General features: G+C 42.1%; 1 protein-coding gene across 10 annotated transcripts in view; it reads right to left on the bottom strand.

The window, feature by feature from the left end:
- ASPH (aspartate beta-hydroxylase) overlaps window positions 1-21697 on the bottom strand; it is a 204374-nt gene that overhangs the window by 43664 nt on the left and 139013 nt on the right. For 9 of the 10 annotated variants that reach the window (XM_053929580.1, XM_045204921.3, XM_045204919.2 and 6 more), the window contains 5 exons: window positions 17455-17605; window positions 14601-14737; window positions 9108-9206; window positions 6833-6922; window positions 2111-2248 (listed from right to left, as the gene is read on the bottom strand). In XM_053929580.1, the coding sequence (XP_053785555.1) occupies window positions 2111-2248; window positions 6833-6922; window positions 9108-9206; window positions 14601-14737; window positions 17455-17605 (615 nt within the window). The remainder of the gene's footprint in view (window positions 1-2110; window positions 2249-6832; window positions 6923-9107; window positions 9207-14600; window positions 14738-17454; window positions 17606-21697) is intronic. The other variant, XM_024572000.4, reaches the window with a different exon arrangement.

The following is a 21697-nucleotide window of genomic DNA, read 5'->3' as shown; positions in this document are numbered from 1 at the left end:
AAGTACACAGAGACCACATGGGACCTTTTCTTTTTCCCAAGTAGACCAAATTAGTCAGTAAAATCTTATAAGACTTATAGCATATTTTATTCAAGATATTCTTTAAAAAACAAAAATTTGAAGAAATGTAAAACATTTATCTAACGATTGAGAGAACAGTATAAGTAACCCCCGTATATCCATCACCCGGATTCCAAAATTGCCAAGCTCTGTCCCTCATGCTTCTTTCTCCCTCCTCACCTCATTGCAGTGAATGCAGCTCTATTGCCTGGGGGCAGAATAGCCCACTAGTTCTGCCCTTGGCTCACCTGACCTTATCTGCATGGAGGTGGACAGAGGGGGAGGCACTTGCTAGACCAGTACTGCTGCCTGAAATCCAGATCAACACAGTCCTAAACCTAATGTTCTTTCCAAAGGTGGAAAAGTTTCAGTATAAATGAAGAGAAGCAGGAATAGCAGCTGAGGGTAAGGGAATGGACAAACGGGTTATTTAATGAGGGAAATCCAGTATATGTCCACACCTCAAAAGAGGCTCAGGACAAGAGAACATATTGTCTCTTAGCCCAACTGTACCAGATGTCTGAAAGGGAGAAGCCACCCATTGCTGAGACCACTCCCACCAGATCTGCGGAGACCTGCGAACTTGAATGGCCTTGCCCTAAGAGATATTTTCATATGATATGATGATGGACTAGTCATTAATGAATGAATGGGACTCCAAAAGGCACCAATGTCTATTAACTGTTATAACCCTTTTGTTAAAAGGGACCCATCTACTGGGGGGGTGCTATGTTAAAATAATAGCATGTATATTTGGTCTTCCTCCCAAGGTTCCTGGCACAGAGCTCCTGTAACCCTTGGAATTTCCTGAATGGTAGGAGTTTCTTTGTCATTCATTAGAAGCTCCTGGAACACACCTAAATTTATGTTGATGAGGTGACTTAGGATGGGCCCCTAGGTAGTGTCAGGATGGGTCTGGTCACCAAAAAGACCAAATGATTAGAGGGCTAGAACTTTCAAGCCCACCCACCCACCACTCTTGAATGACAAGATGTGATGAGCTACTGGATTGGGGGAAGGAATCCAAATACCAAGAGGAAGTCATGCCCCATTCCGTGGGGACAGAAGCTCCTGCACGCAGACCCTTTGAGACCTGCCCTGTGTACCTCTTCATCTGCCTGTTCATCAGTGTCCTTCATAACATCCTTCATAAAAAAACTAGTAAACCTAAGTCACTTTCTGAGTTCTGTGAGCCATGCTAGCATGCTAATTGAGTCCAATGAAGGGCTTGTGGGAACCTCTGATTTACAGCCAGTTGGTCAGAAACACAGGTGACAACCTAATAGGGGGGCTGTCTTGTGGGACTGAGGAACATGATGTTATCTCCAGGGAGATGGCGTCAGAACTGAGTTAAAGTTGTCGGACACGCAGTCAGTGTCCACTGAGAACTGGAGAACTGCTTGGCAGTGCTGGAAAACACATACTCAAGATGTAGTGTCAGCTGTTTAAAAACCGGAATGTTGTTTCTTACATGAGTAACGTACAGATGGCAGTGGGATCCTCGGCCGGACCACTGACGCCCATCTGACGTGTCAAGGAGATGATTTCGGCGCCCTAACGGTTGTGTGTGTGAAGCAGACGTGAGAATCCCTGTCTTCTGTTCAGCCAGATGTCAAAGGGATTTGTAAAAATACAAAAGCAATTCCAATCTTCTCGCTACATTTTTTTGTTTAGAAGATATAGTTATTTTTTGATAAATTATTTATATTAACATGTAATGGACTTATTTTAACTTTAAAGAATTCACGAATAACTATTACATTTCTTCAGTTTCAATTTCTGACAGTTCTATTGAGAGACATAACCTGCACACCCACACAAACCCCTGCACACCCACACAAACCCCGAGGGGTGTGCAGTAATTTCTAGGAGTGTGAAGGAGTACTTTAGCCAAAATAAGTGAGAACTGCTCTTTAAGAAAAATTCCTTTCGTCATCATCTCAACCAAACTTCCGGCTAATGTCACTGGATATAAAATCTGTCTCCTCCCTGACTTTGAGGAGGAAACAGACAGTGGTTTGGTGAGGATGAAGGCTAAGTTCACACTCACCTTCACTAACTCCGTGTAGCCCGTCTCTCTGGGGGTCCACCAGGGCTGGGCTTTCAGTCCCTTCACATTGTAGAGTGAGCGCTGCCAAACAGATGCGAAGTGTCCCCTCTTGTGCCCGAGCTCGTACCACGTATACGCCTGACATAACAGAAAAATGAACTGCAATGAGGTTTTTTTAATTCATTTTAAAATTCAAGTCACTACAAATAAAGTATTTCTTTGTGACATTTAAATAAAGAGCTTGCTAGTCAGGCCCAAGTCTGTTACACTGTGAGAGTACTGTCATTTGATTGGCTTTCTGGTTGTGACCTATTATCACACATGAAAGTGTGCATTTTATTTTCAGTCTTAGGCTGTGAAGTCTCTTAATAAAGGATTCACGCTGCAGGCTCTCCGTCTCCCTCGGAGTGTCCAGCAGGGTCTGGGATTATTTGTTGAGTAATAAATAATTATAGACACTAAAGGAGACTATATGTATTCTAGCTTCCATTTCTCCAATTCCATTTTTATGTTACCTTTAAAAGAAAGGGAAATGATTTCGATAACGTCTTCTAAGATATTCACATTTACTGACTTGGAACGGTACCATCGAGAGCGCCTCCTTTCCACAAGGAGGTTCTTCTGCACCCTCACTGAGGAAGCCACCTCCCGGGAACAGAGGGCACATCCTCTCTCTCTATTCCATTAAGTACACAAAAGGAAATATTATTCTCAGTTGGCATTAATAGAGCGATAGACCATATTAGATTTTTTTTCAGAGGAGGGTTTTGTTTCTTTTCCTCCCCTGCCATAAGGGGCACCATTTGTGGCTTCAGGCTGGCTGTAACGTGACACGACTTGCCTCCGAGACCAGGCTTTTCGGGGACAGCTGCTGCAGAGGAGCGGCTCCATATGTCTCCTCCAATGACGCCCCAGCCATATGCTCTCCCAGCGGCCCTCCCCACGCTTCCCGCAGGGCGCACGCTCCGCTGTCCTCAGGACAGAAGGCAATGCGAGTGAGACACTCAGCAGTCCCCCTCCGTTAGTGGGAGTCTGATCTAATGGTTACTTTGGAAGAGCGATTTCAAATACACACTTTGATCAATTAAGGACAGCCATTTAATACCAAGCATATTAAGAAGAGTATCTTCATAAAACTCCGGATATAAGATTACTTTAAATGTAAACTATAGTAACTTTTAAAAATCTTTTAATATTCATACTTCAAAATTTCCTTCTTTAGAAAAATCGACCGTGACGGCAGTACCACTTCACGTTTTCGGTAACTCACTTCAGTCTAGTGTTTGCTTTCACACATAACCGGCATTTGGTCTTTCCCATAACTGCAAACATCTCCAATTTACAAATGTTGAAACTGAGGTTTAAAAAGCCTAAAATCTCTGACTATAACCTGGCAACTTGTTCCACAATCCTTACATCTTTGTATTTTTAAAGAAATCCAAAACCATCACAAGTGATATTCGTATTTAATTATCTTTCTCAATAATAGGTCAAGTGAAGAATGTACGTGCTGACCATTTTTATGCTTTCCTTGAAATACATGTAAATTGTAGCCATAAAGGAGAAACTTAAAAAACCAGAAACTTAAAACAGCTAATTATCTGACTTTAAAAAAAAATAACATTTTACTATTGGAATTCATTGGACCATTTTCATTAATTTAGTCCAATGTAAACTTAGGATTTTATTTCCTATATCTTTCAGTGTTAAAGTGAACAATGATTTTAATTACAACAGGTGATTTTTCAAAACTTTTAAGGTCTATTAATTTCTGAATCATCAGCAATTCATTTTATTAACTAAGTATATTGTTAGAATAGTGAAAAAAAATTATTGTAAGCTCCAGCTGAGGAGCTAGAAATCTTAAATTGCAGTCCTGGCCTTAACAGTCGCTGCGCTAGATGCCTGGGCCCCTCGCTTCACTGACAACGTCACATCTAAACTCTCCCTAAGCTCTCTCCTGACACTCAAAGCCAGCCCTCCTGGGCCCTGAGTTGTGTGCCCCTCTCCCATTTAACTTTTAGAGAAGTGCACCATGACAGTAATATATGAGGAACTTTATAAAAGTCATCTTCAATGATATCTTCAATGAAGGTAAAATCATCTTCAGTTACACAGAGGACCCAAAGAATTCAGCCAGGTTGCCCCCACCTTTCTTTAATATCTGAACTACTTTTCAATAAGAGTTGCCAGGAAATCAATAATCAACTTAGAATCCTCTGAAAACATCTCCGTTATTATTTCCCTTTTACACCGCTAATCAAGAACCCTAAAATAGAGTGCCTGGGAGCACCTTCTTAAACACGTTTTCTATACTTCAGATTATTGCCCTGCATGGTTCCACACACACACCACACAGAAATAGTGTGTCGAATGATTCCAACTCAGGCCCCACCTCAGCCAGAGTCCCTTATGCCTGGAGCGCGGTGCACAGTGGGGCCTGGAGGCACACTTGTGGTGCAAACAGTTGGCTGCAGCTGGCCTGTGGAGGACCGTGAATGCCATCACTTAGAAAGAGGAATATATTTTTATTTTGCACCTGTTTGAACGTACGATGGCCTGGAAGAAGGTTAAGACAAAAGCAGGAAACAACAGCCAGGTTCTCACAGCCAGCACTGACGTGGAAGGCAACACTCGACAGCACTGGACTGAGCAAGAGGGATGGTGACAAGGGTGCCAAGGACTCCAACAGGTGGGCTTCTCGGACCCTGGCCCTGTCTAGATGGGAGCCTCTCCGAGGAGGAGGTGCTAGAGCTGCGAAGTTGTTAATGTCATCAAATGAGAGGAGGAACCCGGGAGGAAGAATGGTTTAGAGGAAGAAAAGCAAGCTGTCTTTGTGACATTGTGTGGTGACACTAAGCAAGCAGCAAGCACACAAATTTAGATTTGGGGAGACAAGGCTAGCATGTGGATCTGGGAGTTATGGAAATATTGGGAATAGCTGAGGCTGAATTGCTAGGGCTACCAGGGTTTGTCTTCCTCCCTCTTCCTGTCCATTAGAAAGCCTTTAGAAAAACCTTCTTCAAAAACAATTTTATTGTCAGCCTCTGCAACACAGAGGCTGTGGGTTTGCTTCTCTTTTGGTGCCCGGAGCAAAGCTCCATGCACTGAGCCCATGAAAGATGGTTGCTTCTTGATATGCAAACTCAGAGCACAGCAGTCAATTCACAGATTCAATACGAGCACGAGCACGAAGAATATGCTAACGGGGTTTCCACAGGCTTGTTTTTATTCTACTGTGCGGACGAATCCTTGTGCACTTTTTAAATTCAAGAACTGTGTGTTCTGTGCATATTAATAAGTAAGCAAGCTAATAGAACAATAGTCTCCTACGTTCAAACCCTGAGCCCTTAACAACTGTTTGGTGCTGAATTCTTTGCCCTTGAAGTAAGGGCTGTTTTCATCTAAGATGTGAGAAGAAATCATAGATTTCTTTTATCTGTCTTTGTCCTGGACCCTGAGATGTTCAAAGAAAAATTAATTAGTGACAATTACATTTACGGAAATGAGACACGGACGTTTATCCAGTGTTAGATACTGCAGCAAAACCTTTCTTATCCCTCTCATTCAAAGGAGGGATCGGGCATCTACATCTAAAAGAACGAAGGAACACAAAAAATGATTACTAATCAGCAATTTCCTCTCTCTTTTTTCCTCTTCCCCTCTCATACCTCATTCTATTTCAATTGACTGACTGGTAGGGTAGAGCGGAAAAGGTGCAGGTACATAGAAATGTATAAAGAAAAGTGTCAGCTATTCAACCTCTGTTATCCCAGAGAGGTTCGTGTCTCTAGCTGGCAATTACCCCATCACGAAACCCCTTGCTGCAGTGACCCTTTGATTGTCCAAATGGTCCCATGTTATTAATCTTAGAAGCCTGATTCTGTGTTATACTCAGATATCGCTTGGTTACATCTACGGAGTACAAGAGTTACAAAGATTCAGAGACTCACTTCACCCTTTTATCCCTGACGCTCAGCGGAGCCCGGCCTAGAGCCATGTGCAGGGTCCCATGGTGGCAGCTTTGCTGTCCAGCGATGTCGTGTAAATCGTGGCAGGTTGACCGTGATTGTTCGGGAATTTGCCATATATGTCATGATTAATGATCAAATATCATGTTTAAAGAAGCTGACATTGTACTCGGAAAATGTAACAACCACAGAGGAAATACGTAACTTGTTTTAGCTACTGCGTTTTCTGTGTCAGTACCTGTTATTATTATTGCTACAGGTGTTCATCTTAAACTTGATACTAAATATTTCAGAGGTAATTTACACAATTAACCATGGGGTTCAGTGTGCTTAGGAATCAGCTGAATAAAGACTTCCCTCTAAAATAATTATCTTTTAAGCTCCAAAATAAAAATAAATCTAAGTAACCTGTTAAAATATTTAACCAGTTTCAAAGATATCGCTTTATTTCATACTTTAAAAATATGTTGAAGGTAATGTCTATCACACACACACACACACACACACAGACACACTGATTTAGAGATTGCTCTTATGATTCCGCATATACTTCCTTTCAGAAACTGTCAAAGCCAAATCCCAAAAATTCTATATGGGATTAAGTAAGAGCTGTTGGGTTGTTTCAAAAAAGTTTAAGTCACCACCTTCAAAAATTTATGTTCAAAGTATTTTTTCAACTGTAACTTTCTCTTAGAAATAATTTGCCCCCGCTCTATCCTCTTTTAAATCAGAAAGTTCACGAACACATTACCTCCTTGCTCCCGACCCTCTGCAAGGCGTCCCCCAGGTGAAAGTAGAATCGCCCATCATCAGTGCCAGGGTCCCCAGATTCTATTCCTTCCTGCAGAAAAGACAGTGTTGGCATTTGTGAAAGAATTGAATACCGCGTTTAATTCACTGATTCACTTACTCGTTATAGACCATACGGAAATCTAAGAACCAGACAAGTTCCTCTTACTATTAAATTTGGCAGTTAGAATACTGGTCAATATTATAATGTGAGTATAATAAAGAAGGAGGTAATAACAGTTAAATTTAACAATATATTCATCATTAATTGATCATAAAATTATCATGATGCTTTGTGAATTGTCTCTGTGAGTGTGACTATATTTCAGTATCTCAAAGAATTTCTCTGGGTGGGTATCTATCACATTTATTTATTTTATTCTACAAATCTGAACACCTGTCGCTCTTTTTAAAAATACCGGAATCGAAACGTTTAGTTGCACATATGTGTCTGAAGTGATAGAGACCCAACTGCAAGTAATATTTTTTCCCTCTCCAAATGTATGTGCTCTTACCTTTTAATAAAACATTTTATAAAACATATGATATGATTAAAGCTAATGGAACCTTTGAAAATGTAATTGTTATTAAACAAATCCTGTTTTAAAACACTTAGCTGCTATCTATCCCAATCTCCCACATAAGTACTAAATTAAAATTTATGTAAAAAAGAGAGAGAGAAAATATTAAAGGAAGAGAATAAATTTTAAAAAGTAAAAGAAGGACAAAGGTAAAAATATTTAAATATCAAGCAGTAAATCTGCCTCCTTGAGGCTTTTTCACAAGAAGCTCATTTTCCTGGGAAGAAATCTTACTGGTACAGTGTTGAAAAGTAGCTGCAAGAAAGAGGAAAGCGTCACTCAGGAGGGGAGGAGGGTGGCGGTCCGGGTTCCTGACTGACAGGCACTCGAATACAGATCCTCATTGCTTAACTGACCACCCTGCCCTCCGTCTCCCCGTCTCCGAAGTAGGAGAGTCCTATTAGGCCCTCATTGTGTCAAAGCAAACCCGAGGGGAGCACTTTAAATCAGAGAGACGCACATGCCCACAAGGTGGTGGCCCAGGATGGGAAAGTGTGCAGAGGCCCAGTGACAGCCCAGACAGACTGTGGGGTGCACGCCCCTCCAGGGGACACCATTGCAAACGCTCCATCCCGGACTCCTGGGGGTGTGGGCCACATAGGACCCTTCACGAGAAACCAGAAATCTGCATGTTTACATAAAGTGTTCAGATTCTCAACAGAGACAAGCAGTTAAAATTGTTTTTAATAGAATTATGTTGGCCAAATATAACATGCAAGCTATTTGCAGTGGGCTGTTATTTGGCATCAGTTTAAGTGGTATGAAGGAATGAGATCATAAAAGTTTAATATACTGCTACTTAAAAAACAGTTCACAGGCATTCCATCAGCTGCTGGTCCAATGCGATAGCCACTGACTATTATTTAACTTAAAATTAGTTAGAATTAAAAATAAAAGTTCAATTCTTCAGTCACACAAGCCACATTTCAGGTGCTCAACAGCACCTGTGGCTGGTGGCTACCCCAGGGGAGAGTACAAGAACACTCCTGCCGTGCAAAAGGTTCTGCTGGACAGCCCTGCGCTAGACCAAATGTGATTCCAGTTAGGAGACAAGGATTCAGCTGGATATGTGAGAAAAATGACAGCATATTTCCAGCTGAATATTTTGAGCTATCAGGCTTTTAGGGTTTCACCCAGTCAGTCTGCCTTCTTTACCTCACTTTGTATAGGTTCATGAGCCCTATTCAAACTGGTTTTAGTGTATAATTCAATTGTGAAAGGGACATTTAATTCATTGCCCATATTTTCAAATATTATGTTAATTATTTTGGTCTACCTTTGATGCTTCAATAAAAACTAATAACAACTGCAGTTTTAGGAATTTCTTCATAAAGTCTTTTCCAAAGACTCTCCTCTCATACAGTTGGTATTTCTACATTTGACACTCTCAGTCACGGTGGAGGTCCACACCGGCCTACGAATGTCACGGTCACTCCCAATCACAGTGGAGGTCCACACCGGCCTACGAACGTCACGGTCACTCCCAATCACGGTGGAGGTCCACACCGGCCTACGAATGTCATGGCCAGAGGATGCACATTTTCACCATGAAAAGACTCAGCGGTGCGTGCCAGCCAATCCACAAGGCATAGTCCAGGTGTCCAAGGGATTCAAAACAATCGAAAGGTGAAGAAACAGCAGGGCAGGGACAGTTACCTTCAAATAGGGAATGCTTTCTGCAATCTTGTTCTGTGCCTTCAGGATGAAGCCATAATGTACTTTCGCAAAGCCATCATTAGGTGTCACATTCAGAACCTGAAGTCAAAGAAAACAAAGCGCTATTGTGACTGACTACAAATTCTACAAACGACTGTCAAAACAAACTTCAATTAGCTTTGCTGTACTTGAATTATGATGTTACAGCTTGAAACACTTGTGTTTCATTTCATTGCAATATATTAGGCATAAATGGCCCCATTTCCTCTCGACTCAATGTTTTCACATTTACACATTAGTACTTCAAGAGTGGAGAAATAAATATAAAAAGGCAATGACTGTTAAAGCATTACTTCAACAATGCAAATCAGCAAAGCATCTGTCGATTGTTATGACTTCAATATTTTTTCAGTAATCAAGAAAAATTACTTTAAAATTCCTATCTTAAAGTCAACTCTGAATGATTACACATTTCTTTACATACATGCTTCATACTTTGCCTCAATTAACAGGAAATTTAGATTTCCATTTGTAATATATCATGATCCATTGGTTCCACATAAATTTCTTGAAGGTCTGGACCATTTTAAGGACTGAGGATAAAGTGGTGAGCAAATCCAATAAGCTGTGATAAAACCCAAGTAAACATTTAAAACAAACCATGCTTTATTTTCATATGCATTTATTATGATTACAGATAAATTATTCAAAATGCCTCTAAATTAAATATTAGCAGTGAGAAATTAAAACAATAACATTCCACTTGTGAAACTGCTTAGACAAACTGATTTACAGAACAAAAGCAAAAGATGAAGAAGGTTTGGGTTGAGTGAATATCCTGCAGCTTCTCTTTTTCCTTGAGTCTAATAGAAAAGGGGTACAGCCATGATGGAATCCTTGCACAGGAGGGGTGAGTGTGCAGGAGAGGGTCCCCATGCCCTTTGTGAGCCCGCAGAGTGCACCACAGACACCTGCGCATCTTGCAGCTTGTATCCCGTCCCGCAGGCCATCCACTGGCAAATCTGGCCAATGCTACCTTTAAAATACATTCAGAGTCATACCCCTTGTCACCTTCACTGCTGCCAACCTGGTCCAAGTCAGTCATTTCTCCCCTCCCTGAACTCCCAGCCCTGCTCTCCTGTCACCCATTCTCCACATGGGGCCCTAAATGGACTCACTAATCCTAGGTCAGATGTCATCCCCACTCTGTTCAAAACCCAAAGGGGTTCCACTTCTCTCAGAGTAAGATGGAGTTCTCTCCTTCTCTGGCCTCTCACCAGCTAATCTGAGGCACCCTGCACTCCTTACTGCTGCAATACAAGCCAAAGGCACGCTTGTCTCAGGGCCTTTGCACCTGCGGTGCTCTTTGGCCCCAGTCTTCTCCTAGCTATCCAAATGTCTCACTCCCTGACCTTGAGGAAGCCCTTGATTGAAGGTCACCATCTCAGTAAGGCCTACAGCCAAGCACCGGATGTAAAACAGACACCACCCTCCTCATCACCGGTCACTTTCTAACTTCTTTATCGTGATTCCTTTTTATTCATGGCACTCATTTCCATTTGACTTATTATTTTCCCCACTAGGAATTAAGTGCTGCAGGGATCGTGCCTGTTGCACTCACTGCTGATCCTCAGCGTGTGGATGGTGCCTGGCACGTGGCAGGTGGTCAGGAAATCTGCGCTGACTGACGGATGGGTGCACGTGGGGTTTCTTCCCTCACTAGATCCCTGAAAGCACAAACGCCGCTGCTTCTGCACCTTCCACAGCACCTGTTACCAAGCTGGGTGCTGAGCAGGGAGGGGCTCAACCAATACCTCTGGGAGGGAACTGAACTGAGGCTGATCGTGTTTCTGGTCGCATAACTCTGAAGGGGTTATTAATTATTGCAGCTACACAGATGACATTGCTGCCTCCTGTAGACACACAGCCACCATCTTCAGTGATTAGCACACACAGACCTCTTCCAGGATCCAGACATACACAGATAAATAAGATATACTCGCTTTTCTCAGTGAGCTCTCAGTCGAGGGAGGGAGAAGGACCCGGAGGCAGACAATGGTAATGCGATGCGGTAAGTGTAACTCTAGGGATAGGAATGAGGCATGCAGGGAGTACAGAGGAGGGACACCGAGCTCGCTCTGGGGTGGGTGTGACAGGGCAAGGTCTGAAAGGTATTAAGGAGTGAATGGGAGTTCACCAGGGAAAGGAAGCAGGGGAGACAGAGCAGGCAGAGGCATTCAAGGCAGAGGAGAAAGTGGGTAAAAGGGGACAGTGGGCCAGGAACAGCAGAAGGGAATGAGATTGAAGAGGGCAGGAGGCAAATCACAAAGGCTCCTATTTAGTTTCAGGTGCAAGATGACCCACTGGGGAGTAGAAAATGAAAAAGCTTCTGTTTGCATGTCTCTGAAATACAGCAGCTACCATGCAACAGGCTCCAGGGCTCTCCTCCCCTGTGTGCGCAGACAGTCCCCACCCCATGGGTACCCATGCGGTGGGAAGGGAAGGGGAGGGGGAGCGATCAGGCAGCCAGGCGCTGCCCTCTCTGCTTGCTTCGTTCTGATCGCCTGCTGTGCTTGTCGCAGCTCACGTGTGGGTGCATCACGGGTGTGCAGGGTGTATTATCCAGCTGTAATCAACAAAACCTCTGAAAAGGACAAGTGTCTGCATAAGACTTCTAAGAAACCCAGATTGATGTTAATACTAACAATATAACAGGTTCATTCTCTCTTTACACTTACGTGTGCCCGTGCGAGCGCCAGAGAAAAACCAAAAACCCGGCATAGCTGGCCTTTCTAGTCCCAGCACAAACTCTTTGCATGACCCACTTTTAAAGAATTTAAAAGATCGTGTAATCATGAGTAGTATTGCTTATTAATTGATATTACTAAAATATTGTATTTTTCAGGGAGAATGAACAATTTTTTGGTAGTTGAATGAAATTTAAAAAGAATCTGAAATATTATTTCCTCTTAAAACTTCTTTTGGAGTGTGTACCTTCTACAACATCCACCATACATGATTAGCACACACACATGTATACGTAATCTATACACGAACATACATTTCAGAGGTATTTGCTTGAACACTTTTTACTGGAAGGTCACACATTCAAATATGACTGGAGACCACAGCTGTGGGCAATGGGAGCCACTGAAGAGTTAAAGCCTGGAGACCACAGCTGTGGGCAATGGGAGCCACTGAAGAGTTAAAGCCTGGAGACCACAGCTGTGGGCAATGGGAGCCACTGAAGAGTTAAAGCCGAGAATGAGATGGTTGGATTTGTGATTTGTGTTGAAGGTTGGAGGTCACAGCCCTGTACAGGATAAATCTGCCTGGTAGGCAATAGCTGCTGAGTGCCTGAGTTAAAAATGGAGGGGATCTGAAAGATACTCAGGAGGTAAAATTAAGAGAAATTAGTGAGTTGGCACCGGATCGTAGACTCCCTGAGGACACACTGTGCTTGGACCTTTAGCAACCATTTGCCAAACTATGAGATGGGTTTCAATACATAGCTGTTGGCTGACAGAATGGATGCGTGTGAGGAGTAAGAGGAGTTGACCTTGTGTAACTGGCAGGGTTACTAACCAATGCGGGAGTGACTCCAAGAGCTGCGGAGGTGAGCGACCTACCTCTAACCACTTTAAAGTTGGTCTTTGTTGAAACTAAGTGCAGCAAAAATCCAGAAAGGGAACGATCAATAATTTTTATAAATTTACTCAAAGATAAAAATCAACATGAAAAACTATAAAATTACAGTATCAGTTTTCTGGAAATGATCTTTGACTGAGCCATAACATGTCAGGATAAACTGTGGTTAAGGAAAGAGAATCCATTAGCCACAGCTTATTAACTCTGAAGCGAGAGGAGGAAATAGAAGGCAAACCCCACAAATATTTTCAGTCTATTAATGCTTCTTTAAAGAGAACCCCACTCGATGGTATTACATGACTGTATTTTAGACTCTCTGCATCCTGTTGTGCTTATTTAGATGGGATTATGATTTCAAATGTATAAACAACAGCAGGGAAACTTTATTTTTCAAGATGAAGAAAAATGTTTCAGCATCTGAGATTTAGTAACAGGTAAAAAGAGTGAATATATTCAAGGAAGATTTTGAGAAGGTGAGGAAGGTCAAATCCACAGTGGGTGAGAGAAACTAGTATGTTTTCAAATCCTGCCCTAACCTCACCTGTACTTGGTGCTCTCAGTCAGCCTTGGTCATGATTTTTGGAAAGAAGGAAGGGAAGGAGGGAGGAATTAATTCTACAGTTCAATCTGTGTGGCCTCTGAAGATTAATGGGAATATCAAATAGAGTCAAACAATTCTTATATTCATACAATCCTGAATCTTTGAGATATATGATGTGTCCCTTACCCAAACTTTGCTAGACAGGGCGCTCAGTGTTAGGTTTTGGCCATTAGCAAATACAGTGCCCCACGTGGACATGTTCTGTGATCTGGAACAGGCATGTTAGTGGATGGCACAGATTTTCCACACTGCAGGATGAATCCACTTTGCGTAGATATTCAACATGCTATAAAAAGCAAAGGTTTTGGTTCTGTTCCCTCAGAAAAGATAAAAATTATGACAAGGGTGAAGAGACAACTGCTCCAAAATTCAGTGATTTTCAGTGAAGCATCTATAGCAATAAAAGGAGGAAAGCATCCCTTAATAAGCAGACCAGTCCCTAGACTGGGTATGAAATCCCTACACTGTACTTGACAGCATTTTCAAAAACAGAAGGAATCATACTGGCTCTCCCTGAGGAGCAGCATTTTGGTGTAAAGAGTACCAACTGGAAAAGCACAGACGTAAAGGCCAAATTAAAGAATGACAAATAAATGCGTTCATCTTTCTGTTACAGAGGCATTCACTTTCTCAAGCTTCAGAGTTTGTTTGGTACCCTGTTTACTTCACACCAAATGAATTCCCTCATTGCTTGAAGAAGTTGTGGTTTTCTAGATTTTATAGTTACTTGTGACCTGGAGGTTACTTATTAAAATGTCCACTGCAAGGCAGAAGTCCTTTGAAAGGCACTGTAGCAGAAGATCAGAGTCAGGGCCCTCGGAGAGGTGAGTCACATACTCCCTATGCCCGAAAGACTCAAGTTCTGTTGTCTCTCTGCAGAGGAGACTTCCAGTGGAAAAAGGAAAGGATTGTGTTTTATATTCAGGGAAAACTTGAGTTTTCTCTTCCTATCATAGAGAACACTTCTAGAAAGGCTGTTTGTGGACTGAGAAAAGATTAAGTTTTAAAAGTAGTGCGATTATAGGTTGAAAGTTTTGATGTACCAAGTGTCAACTAAAATTTAAAATCTTGGATCAAGGGAAAAATAGTGATATGAAAACAATATTAAGAAGTCCAGAAGTACATGCCATTTAATTTAATATAAAGAGAGAGATAGGGTGCATGAAATGCAATATACAAATAACATTATAACTTCATGTTCAATATAATTTGATGTAGTTAATAGAAGATCGCTGCTTGCTCACCTTTTCATACACCTTCTTGGCATTATCATTATCTCCTATCAAGAGATACCCCACTCCGAGGTCATTCTTTAAGGAAGTATCATCAGGAAATAATTGAACTAATTTCTGCAGTGTAACAAGAGAACCTCTCATGTGACCTGATTTGGTGGGAAGAGAAGAAAAAGAGAATCCAATAGAAATGACGGAAATAAAAACAGATTACGCTCTCTTTTATAGTGAGACTTAAATCAAGACAGACTATTCAACAGAACCTGAAGACCAGCTGGAACCGCACCCTATACACGGCTGGCTAAGCACCCATTAGGATTTCATCGTGCAGTTGCGATGGTGGCAATAACTCCTATAAACAGACGCTAAATATAACACTGATTATAAACACTTTAAAGACGGTCTTATTTTCTAAATTTGTTAACTTTTACTTTTTTATGTTAAATTCAGTCTTAAGAAAGTTTCAGTTACCAATTCCTTGGAAAAAAAAAAGAGGTACTGAGATATTTTTGGCTTATTATGATTAGCTTTAAAATTATGAATAGAAAAAAATTATGACTAGAGAACCGACAAATTAAAAACCTAACTGATTTCGGGGGTCTAGAACCCTGTGTGAAGCTTGAAGAGGCACTGAAGTACCCTGCTGACACTGTTTACACTAAGAGTGCCCTCATCTCCCGGTAAGAACCTCTTCACGTAGCTAAGGAGACATCATCCAGTGTTATGGGACCCTCTGGTGGACGATGGGATACTATGCTCGCAGGAGCCATGGAGACACTACCTTCAACTAATTTTTAAAGCTATCTGATGGAAAATTAAAATTTCTGGGGTCAGTTGTCACTACTCGTCACCAAAGTAGGTAAGACAAATTGAATATGAGAAAATGTACAGGATAAGATTAGTATACATGACAAAATTAATTGCTTAAAGGGCTCTCTTGTCCACAAACTGAATATTAACCAAGAACATTTTAGGACCAACAGCTATAGCCCCACAAACAGGTAAATTATTGGGCACAAAATATCACCAATCTGTCCCACGGCTGGCTCCCCATTACTGGCCAATCTGGGCCAGGTTTGTTCAGCTATTCATTCCTCTACTGACAAATCTGACTAAGGAGCCTTCATTCTCCCATCTGCCCAGAGTAATCTCACACTTTTTTTCTGCTTCTAAACTTTCCCTGTGAACCACTACAAAGCTCCTCGTGGAAACCTCTCCTGCTCCCATCTCTGCCCCCACCTCACCCTGCCCCCCAACCCCGCCCGCTGCATCTTGGACCCTGTCCCACTGTGCACGTGCTTCATCGCTGTGTCCCCTTCACTGACGTCTTCTGCAAACAGTTCCCTCCTCCCACGGCCTCCTCTCCTGAACTTGCCCCATTCTCACGCAGAGGAAAGGATTAAAGTGAAAGACTGCTGTGGAAAAGGGTTAGATTTGGTCATAGGCAGTCTTCCCCCCCCAGGCTGGGAGTAAGTAAGGAAGCGAGGCACTCAGTGCAAAGTTCAAGAGGGTGCCCAAAATTCAGCCATCGAGGTGAGTGATTTTTATGTATTCTTTTTAAATATCAAAATTAATGTAAAAATTTCCCTGGCTGGCTAGCTCAGTCATGCTGATAGGCCAAGGTTGCGAGTTTGGTCCCCAGTCAGGGCACATACAAGAATCATCCAATGAATACATAAACGGGTGGACCAACAGATCTATGTTTCTCTCTCTCTCCCTTCCTCTCTCTTTAAAATAAATTTAAATTTTTTTTAAGTTAATGTAAATACATATGATGAACAAAATATCAAAAACTGAAGGACAGAAGCAGTAACTAGTGCTAAGCACAGCCAGCTGAGCGTGAGGCAAGAGGACAGCTCAGTAGTATTGACTTGGCCCCCAAGACAAGTGCCTGCCCTTGAGTCCCAGCCTCGCCTTTTCCATCCTGTATGTGGGGCACGCTCTTCTTCCCCCGAACTGACCCTTAAGATTCTAAGTTTAATTGACCATTTCTTCTGTTTTTCAAACATCACTTGGGCCACCTCCTAGCAGAGATTTTGGTCACCTACCAAAGCGACATACTACCTTTAATTCCATTCCTCACAACACTGATAAAAGGGTCAGTTGGCCTTGAATATTGCTTATATGAGCCTATCCAATGCCATGGATGAATCATTCATGTAACTTACCCAGCCAGCCTCGCACCCACCTTAGCACTGGCTTATTCTTCCTTCCCAGTTTACAGAAGACAACTCGTGAGGGACAGAATCACAGCCTGGTTATAATGGAGGTGAGCTACAGCTGGTCGCACTGCCTTTGGCTCTGGGAACATGGGTCACTCAGAGGATATACTTTATGCTGCTCTTTTCAAAGCACTTAGTCATTAAAAATCTTCCCTATTATTTTCCTTGGTATGGGGTCAAACCTTACAAGTAACATTTTAGAGGGCCTCGACCTCTTAATATTCCTCTATAAATATCGCCCCACTGATCAGTTTAACCTCCATGGATCAGGTTGTTCTAGTTAAGACAGAAAAGAATTTGGCATGATAGGAAAAGTTTTTGATTCTAGACCTATTAGTTGATTAGCTATAACTCCTTGGGCAAATTATCCAGCCCCTCAGCATCCCATTTACCTCAGCTTTAAAATGGGTGGGGTGAGGTGAGGAGGGGAAGGGGGTAAAAATATCATCGGCATCTTTGTGATTATCAAGGTTAGGATTGCTATGTTAGTCTAAGAAACAGTCAGGTAAATTACCTGAAATTAGTTACAGAACTCAGGTTTCCTTCCATGTAACTAGACCCTTCTAAGAGTACACGTAGCCTTCAGGCTCTTCACGGTGAAGCGTGGCACGTGCCTTGATTTAACTTTTCTTACTCCCTCTTACCTAGAAACTGTTGTCTGTCTGACCGCCGCTTCAAACTCAGCCTCACCAGGTCTGCGGGAACGTCAGGCAGGCTGGCCACCTCTTGGTAGGTCTCGATGGCCCTGCGAAGCATGTCATTGCTCCTTTTCTTCTCAGCCAAATCGTCTTCACACTAGAGGGAGTCCCACACTGAATAAATGTCCCAGGACAAGCTGTATGTGCAGTCACCCAAGATATTCGTGAAAAGTTTACTTTTGTACAGGGTTTAAAAATAATTCAAGACAAATTAAAGTTTTCTCTTTATCAAGAGACTAAAAAAATATACGAAGAAAAGCAATACAACATGCTATTTTGATAATATGGAGGAAGGTTAGCTATTAAGCTACAGATAAGAAAGAATATCATAAAAGCAAGACTAATATATGCTAGGGCACAGGTGGCAAACACAAGGCCTGCAGGCCGAATCCGGCCCTCCACCTTGTTTTATCCAGCCCGGCACCTTGTTTCTACCCAGCAGCAGCACTGAGCTCTCGCTTAACTGTTAAGGAGTAGTTACATTTATACAGTCCTAAAATTACATTTGGCCCTTTGAAGGCAACCGCAAGGCTGATGTGGCCCCCAGTGAAAATGAGTTTAACCCCTATGCTAGGGGTTGATGGTGATTTATATTATGTTATACATTAACATTATATAGACTGGACTCCAGTCCACCATTCCTGTTCTTCCATCAGCTTATTCCTGTGTTCATTCATTCATTCAACAACTAATAATTTTGAGAGCCAGACTCTGTTCTACACATGTGGCAGACAAACTGAACAAAGCAGACAAAGCCCTTTGCCCATTTCACTTCATTCTGGAGAGGAAAGAAAGACAATACACAAGTAAGAGTATCATGTGTCTGATGGTCATAAATGCTGTGGATTAAAAAAAAGGGCAGGCTTAGCACTGTTGGAAGTGGGGTCGTAGAGAAGATGTTCCTTTAATCAGAACGACCAGGGAGGGTCTGGAAGTCAGGGAGCGGAGCATGAGGATACGGAGGGAAGAATGTCCCAGGCAGAGAAAACAGCCAGAGCAAAGGCTATGAGGTGGAAGTGAGGAATAGAGAAAAGGCTGGCGGTGGAGCGGAGCAGGGAGGACATGATGCGGGTAAGGTGCCAGGTAATGAAGAACCTGGTAAGCTATTTCCAGCTCTACTACACTAACTGTATGTGAGATGGACAGACACCAGGATGTCGACGTGATCTCAGGTACGTGCCATGGGTCATGCTGGCAGCAATATGGAGAACAGTTGGGGTGAGTGGGGGAGAAGCAGAGAGCCCAGTTAGGATGCTCTAGCAGGGTTCCAGACAAGAGGTGAGGGCTTTGACTAGGGTGGTAGAAATGGAGGTGGCAGGAAGTGGTTAGATTATAAATGTATTTTGCAGGTCAGAGCCAACAGATGGTCTGAATGTAGGGCATGAGAGAAAAGGAGAGAAGCCTAGGATGAATGAAGATTTTGGGCTTGAGCAATTACCAGAGGTACTTGTCATTCCCTGAGAATGGGAAGACAGAGCAGAAGCAGGTCTGCAGGCATATGGAATCAGGAATTCAGTTCTGCACATATTAAACCCCGATGCTTAGTAGGTACCCAAGTGGAGATACTGGGCAGCAAGAAGCATACATGAGTCTGAGGTTGAGGAGGGAGGGGAGAGTAAGAGAAATACATTGGAGAATTGCTAAGACAGAGATGGTTTTTAAAGCTAAGAAGCTCAAAGCAGTTCTGAGTATAGACAGAGAAATGAAGAGGTCCAAGACCAGAACTCTAAGGAACTGCAAGGTTTCGAGGTCACTAGAGATCAGAAGATAGTAGAGGATGAGCAAAAAGGACAGAGAAGGAGGGAGGAGAAAAGAGAACAAAACAACAAAAAAAGTGGTGTCCTGGAGGCCAGATGACAAAAGCATTGAGAGGGAGTGAGCAATTTTGGTAGAAGTGGCTGTCGGGGTGGACAAGATGCTGAAGTGGACAGTGTGTAGCCTCTGTTGTTCCTGGCAAGACCATTACCGTGGGACTACTTGGGACTCGGAATGAAGTAGGTTCAAGAGAAACAGGAGGGAAGGAGGTGCAGACAGTTCTTTCGATGAGCTCTGATGTAAACGGAAACAGAAATGGGCCAGTAAGTAGAGGGCAATGTGGGGACAAGGGAGAGTTCTTTTTCTTCTTCTTCTTCTTAAAAAAAAAAAAAAAAGGAAATATTGCCCTAGCTGGTGTAGCTCAGTGGATTGAGTGCAGGCCTATGAACCAAAGGATCGCTGGCTCGATTCCCAGTCAGGGCACATGCCTTGGTTGCGGGCCAGGTCCTCCCAACCCCCCCACAGGGGGTGCGCCAGAGGCAACCACACATTGATGTTTCCCTCCCTCTCTTTCTCCCTCATTTCCCCTCTCCCTAAAATTTATAAAATCTTTTAAAACATTAAAAAAACCCAATGGAAATATAGCATGTTTCTAAATTCATGTGAAAGACTCAGTAGAGAAGGAAAACCTGGTGGTTCAGAGTGGGGCGTAAAAATTAGAATGATTTCCCTCAGCAGGTGAGAGGGGATAGGATAGGGGACCGGAACAGGTCATCCATGCTAAAAGGAGGGGAAGCAGAGCACACGGGAGCAATTGTGGGTAGCTTGTTAGTGCAGCAGTGGAATCGCGGAAATTCTCTGTGAATACTTGTTTTTTCTTAGTGAACTAAGCAAGATTCGTAGCAGGAAATTGAGCATGGGGAGTGAAACACTAGAGAGGAAGAGAGAGGAAAATGCATAACATGATCATCAGAAGCTCATCAGATTTTGTAGACTAAATTTGAAGACTATATTTAGTTAAATGCTAAAAGTAGCATATATAAATTTTTTTTCTCAGAATATCTCATTTAGTACGTTTACCTTGTTAAAATAAAGTGTGTGTTGTAGTTAGTGTATAGATGCTGCAAAATAAAGTGTAACTCCACAATTTCAGGATGTGGTAAGAAAATGATTCATCTCTTCCTAAGAATCAGCACAAATTGATAAAATAGCAATGGGAAGCTCTTCAGAAAATAACATGTAAAAAAGTAACTTGCTAATATGCACTGATTAGAATAAGTTTCCCGAGAAGACAAGGGCTAGAACCGAAGCAGTGGAGATGGGGAGCAGTAGACAGATTTCTGAAAAGGAAACATTGACAGGACAAAAAATCTCCAGATGAGAAAAGGGTATCACTCTTGCTTGATAGAAAAAAGCCTCAGGGAATACAATTATCTGTTCAAAGCTATAAACGGTCTCCAGAATAGGAGACCACCAGGAGACCACTATCTACCAGGAGAGGAAGTCCAGTGTGAACGACCCATACTGGTCATCCTGACCGCATAGGTTTCCATATATGCATATGCTGGCTTTTAAAAAAGAATTATTTTTAAGGCATCAGTTTGTTGTGAGTTTGGCTAATTAACTCTTCCAAAACATGATGGCTTATACATGACTTCACAAAATGCCAGAGCCTAGACCTAACAGAGCCTTTGGAGACCACCTAGTTCTAGTTCATACTTGCCGTTCGGTAGCCTCAAGCTACCAGTAGGTCCTGGAACTGGAGGGTCTCTTCAAGGTTAATGCAGGGACAAATGCCTACCCAGATAATCCATCTTTACAGAGAGAGGAATATCTCAACTCAGTTTGAAAAGAGCAAAGAAATCATATAATCCATATGCCTTGTTCCCTTCCCCCCCACACACACTCAAGGTCCTTCATTTTAATAACTATGAACAGTTAACAACTTCCAGACTTGGGAAAATATCAGTATTCAAATGGCACCTAATTCTTTAAAATCTCCTGAATGAACATGATAGGCTTTGCTTAGAAAATCAAATCATACAGATTGATTTTTATCGGTTCAGCATCTGTAGATAAAATAATTGGAGCTGAAGATTGGTTCCAGGACGTTAACATCACAAAGCCTTTCCTTGACTCAACCCACCCAACTGTCCTTGAGGATGTGCCATTTGCTGCCTCAGGGGCATTAATGGCTCATGTTAAGATCATAACATCAATTGAATTTATAAGATAAGATTTTGTGTCTGATGTTCAGAGAAATTGGTCGAAATTGATTTTCATAGTAATCCAAAGAATAAGACTGCTACTTTAGAAATGATTGATATAATGATTTGTATTTAACTCAATATTGCTGAATTAAAAAAATGTGTTGGTATATTCTAATTACCAGTATTTAATCTGCTAACAAAGAATTAAAAAGTCATCATTTATT

Source organism: Desmodus rotundus, chromosome 8 (assembly GCF_022682495.2).
Source record: "Desmodus rotundus isolate HL8 chromosome 8, HLdesRot8A.1, whole genome shotgun sequence".
NCBI lineage: Eukaryota > Metazoa > Chordata > Mammalia > Chiroptera > Phyllostomidae > Desmodus > Desmodus rotundus.
This window is presented reverse-complemented; position numbering and strand designations above follow the sequence as displayed.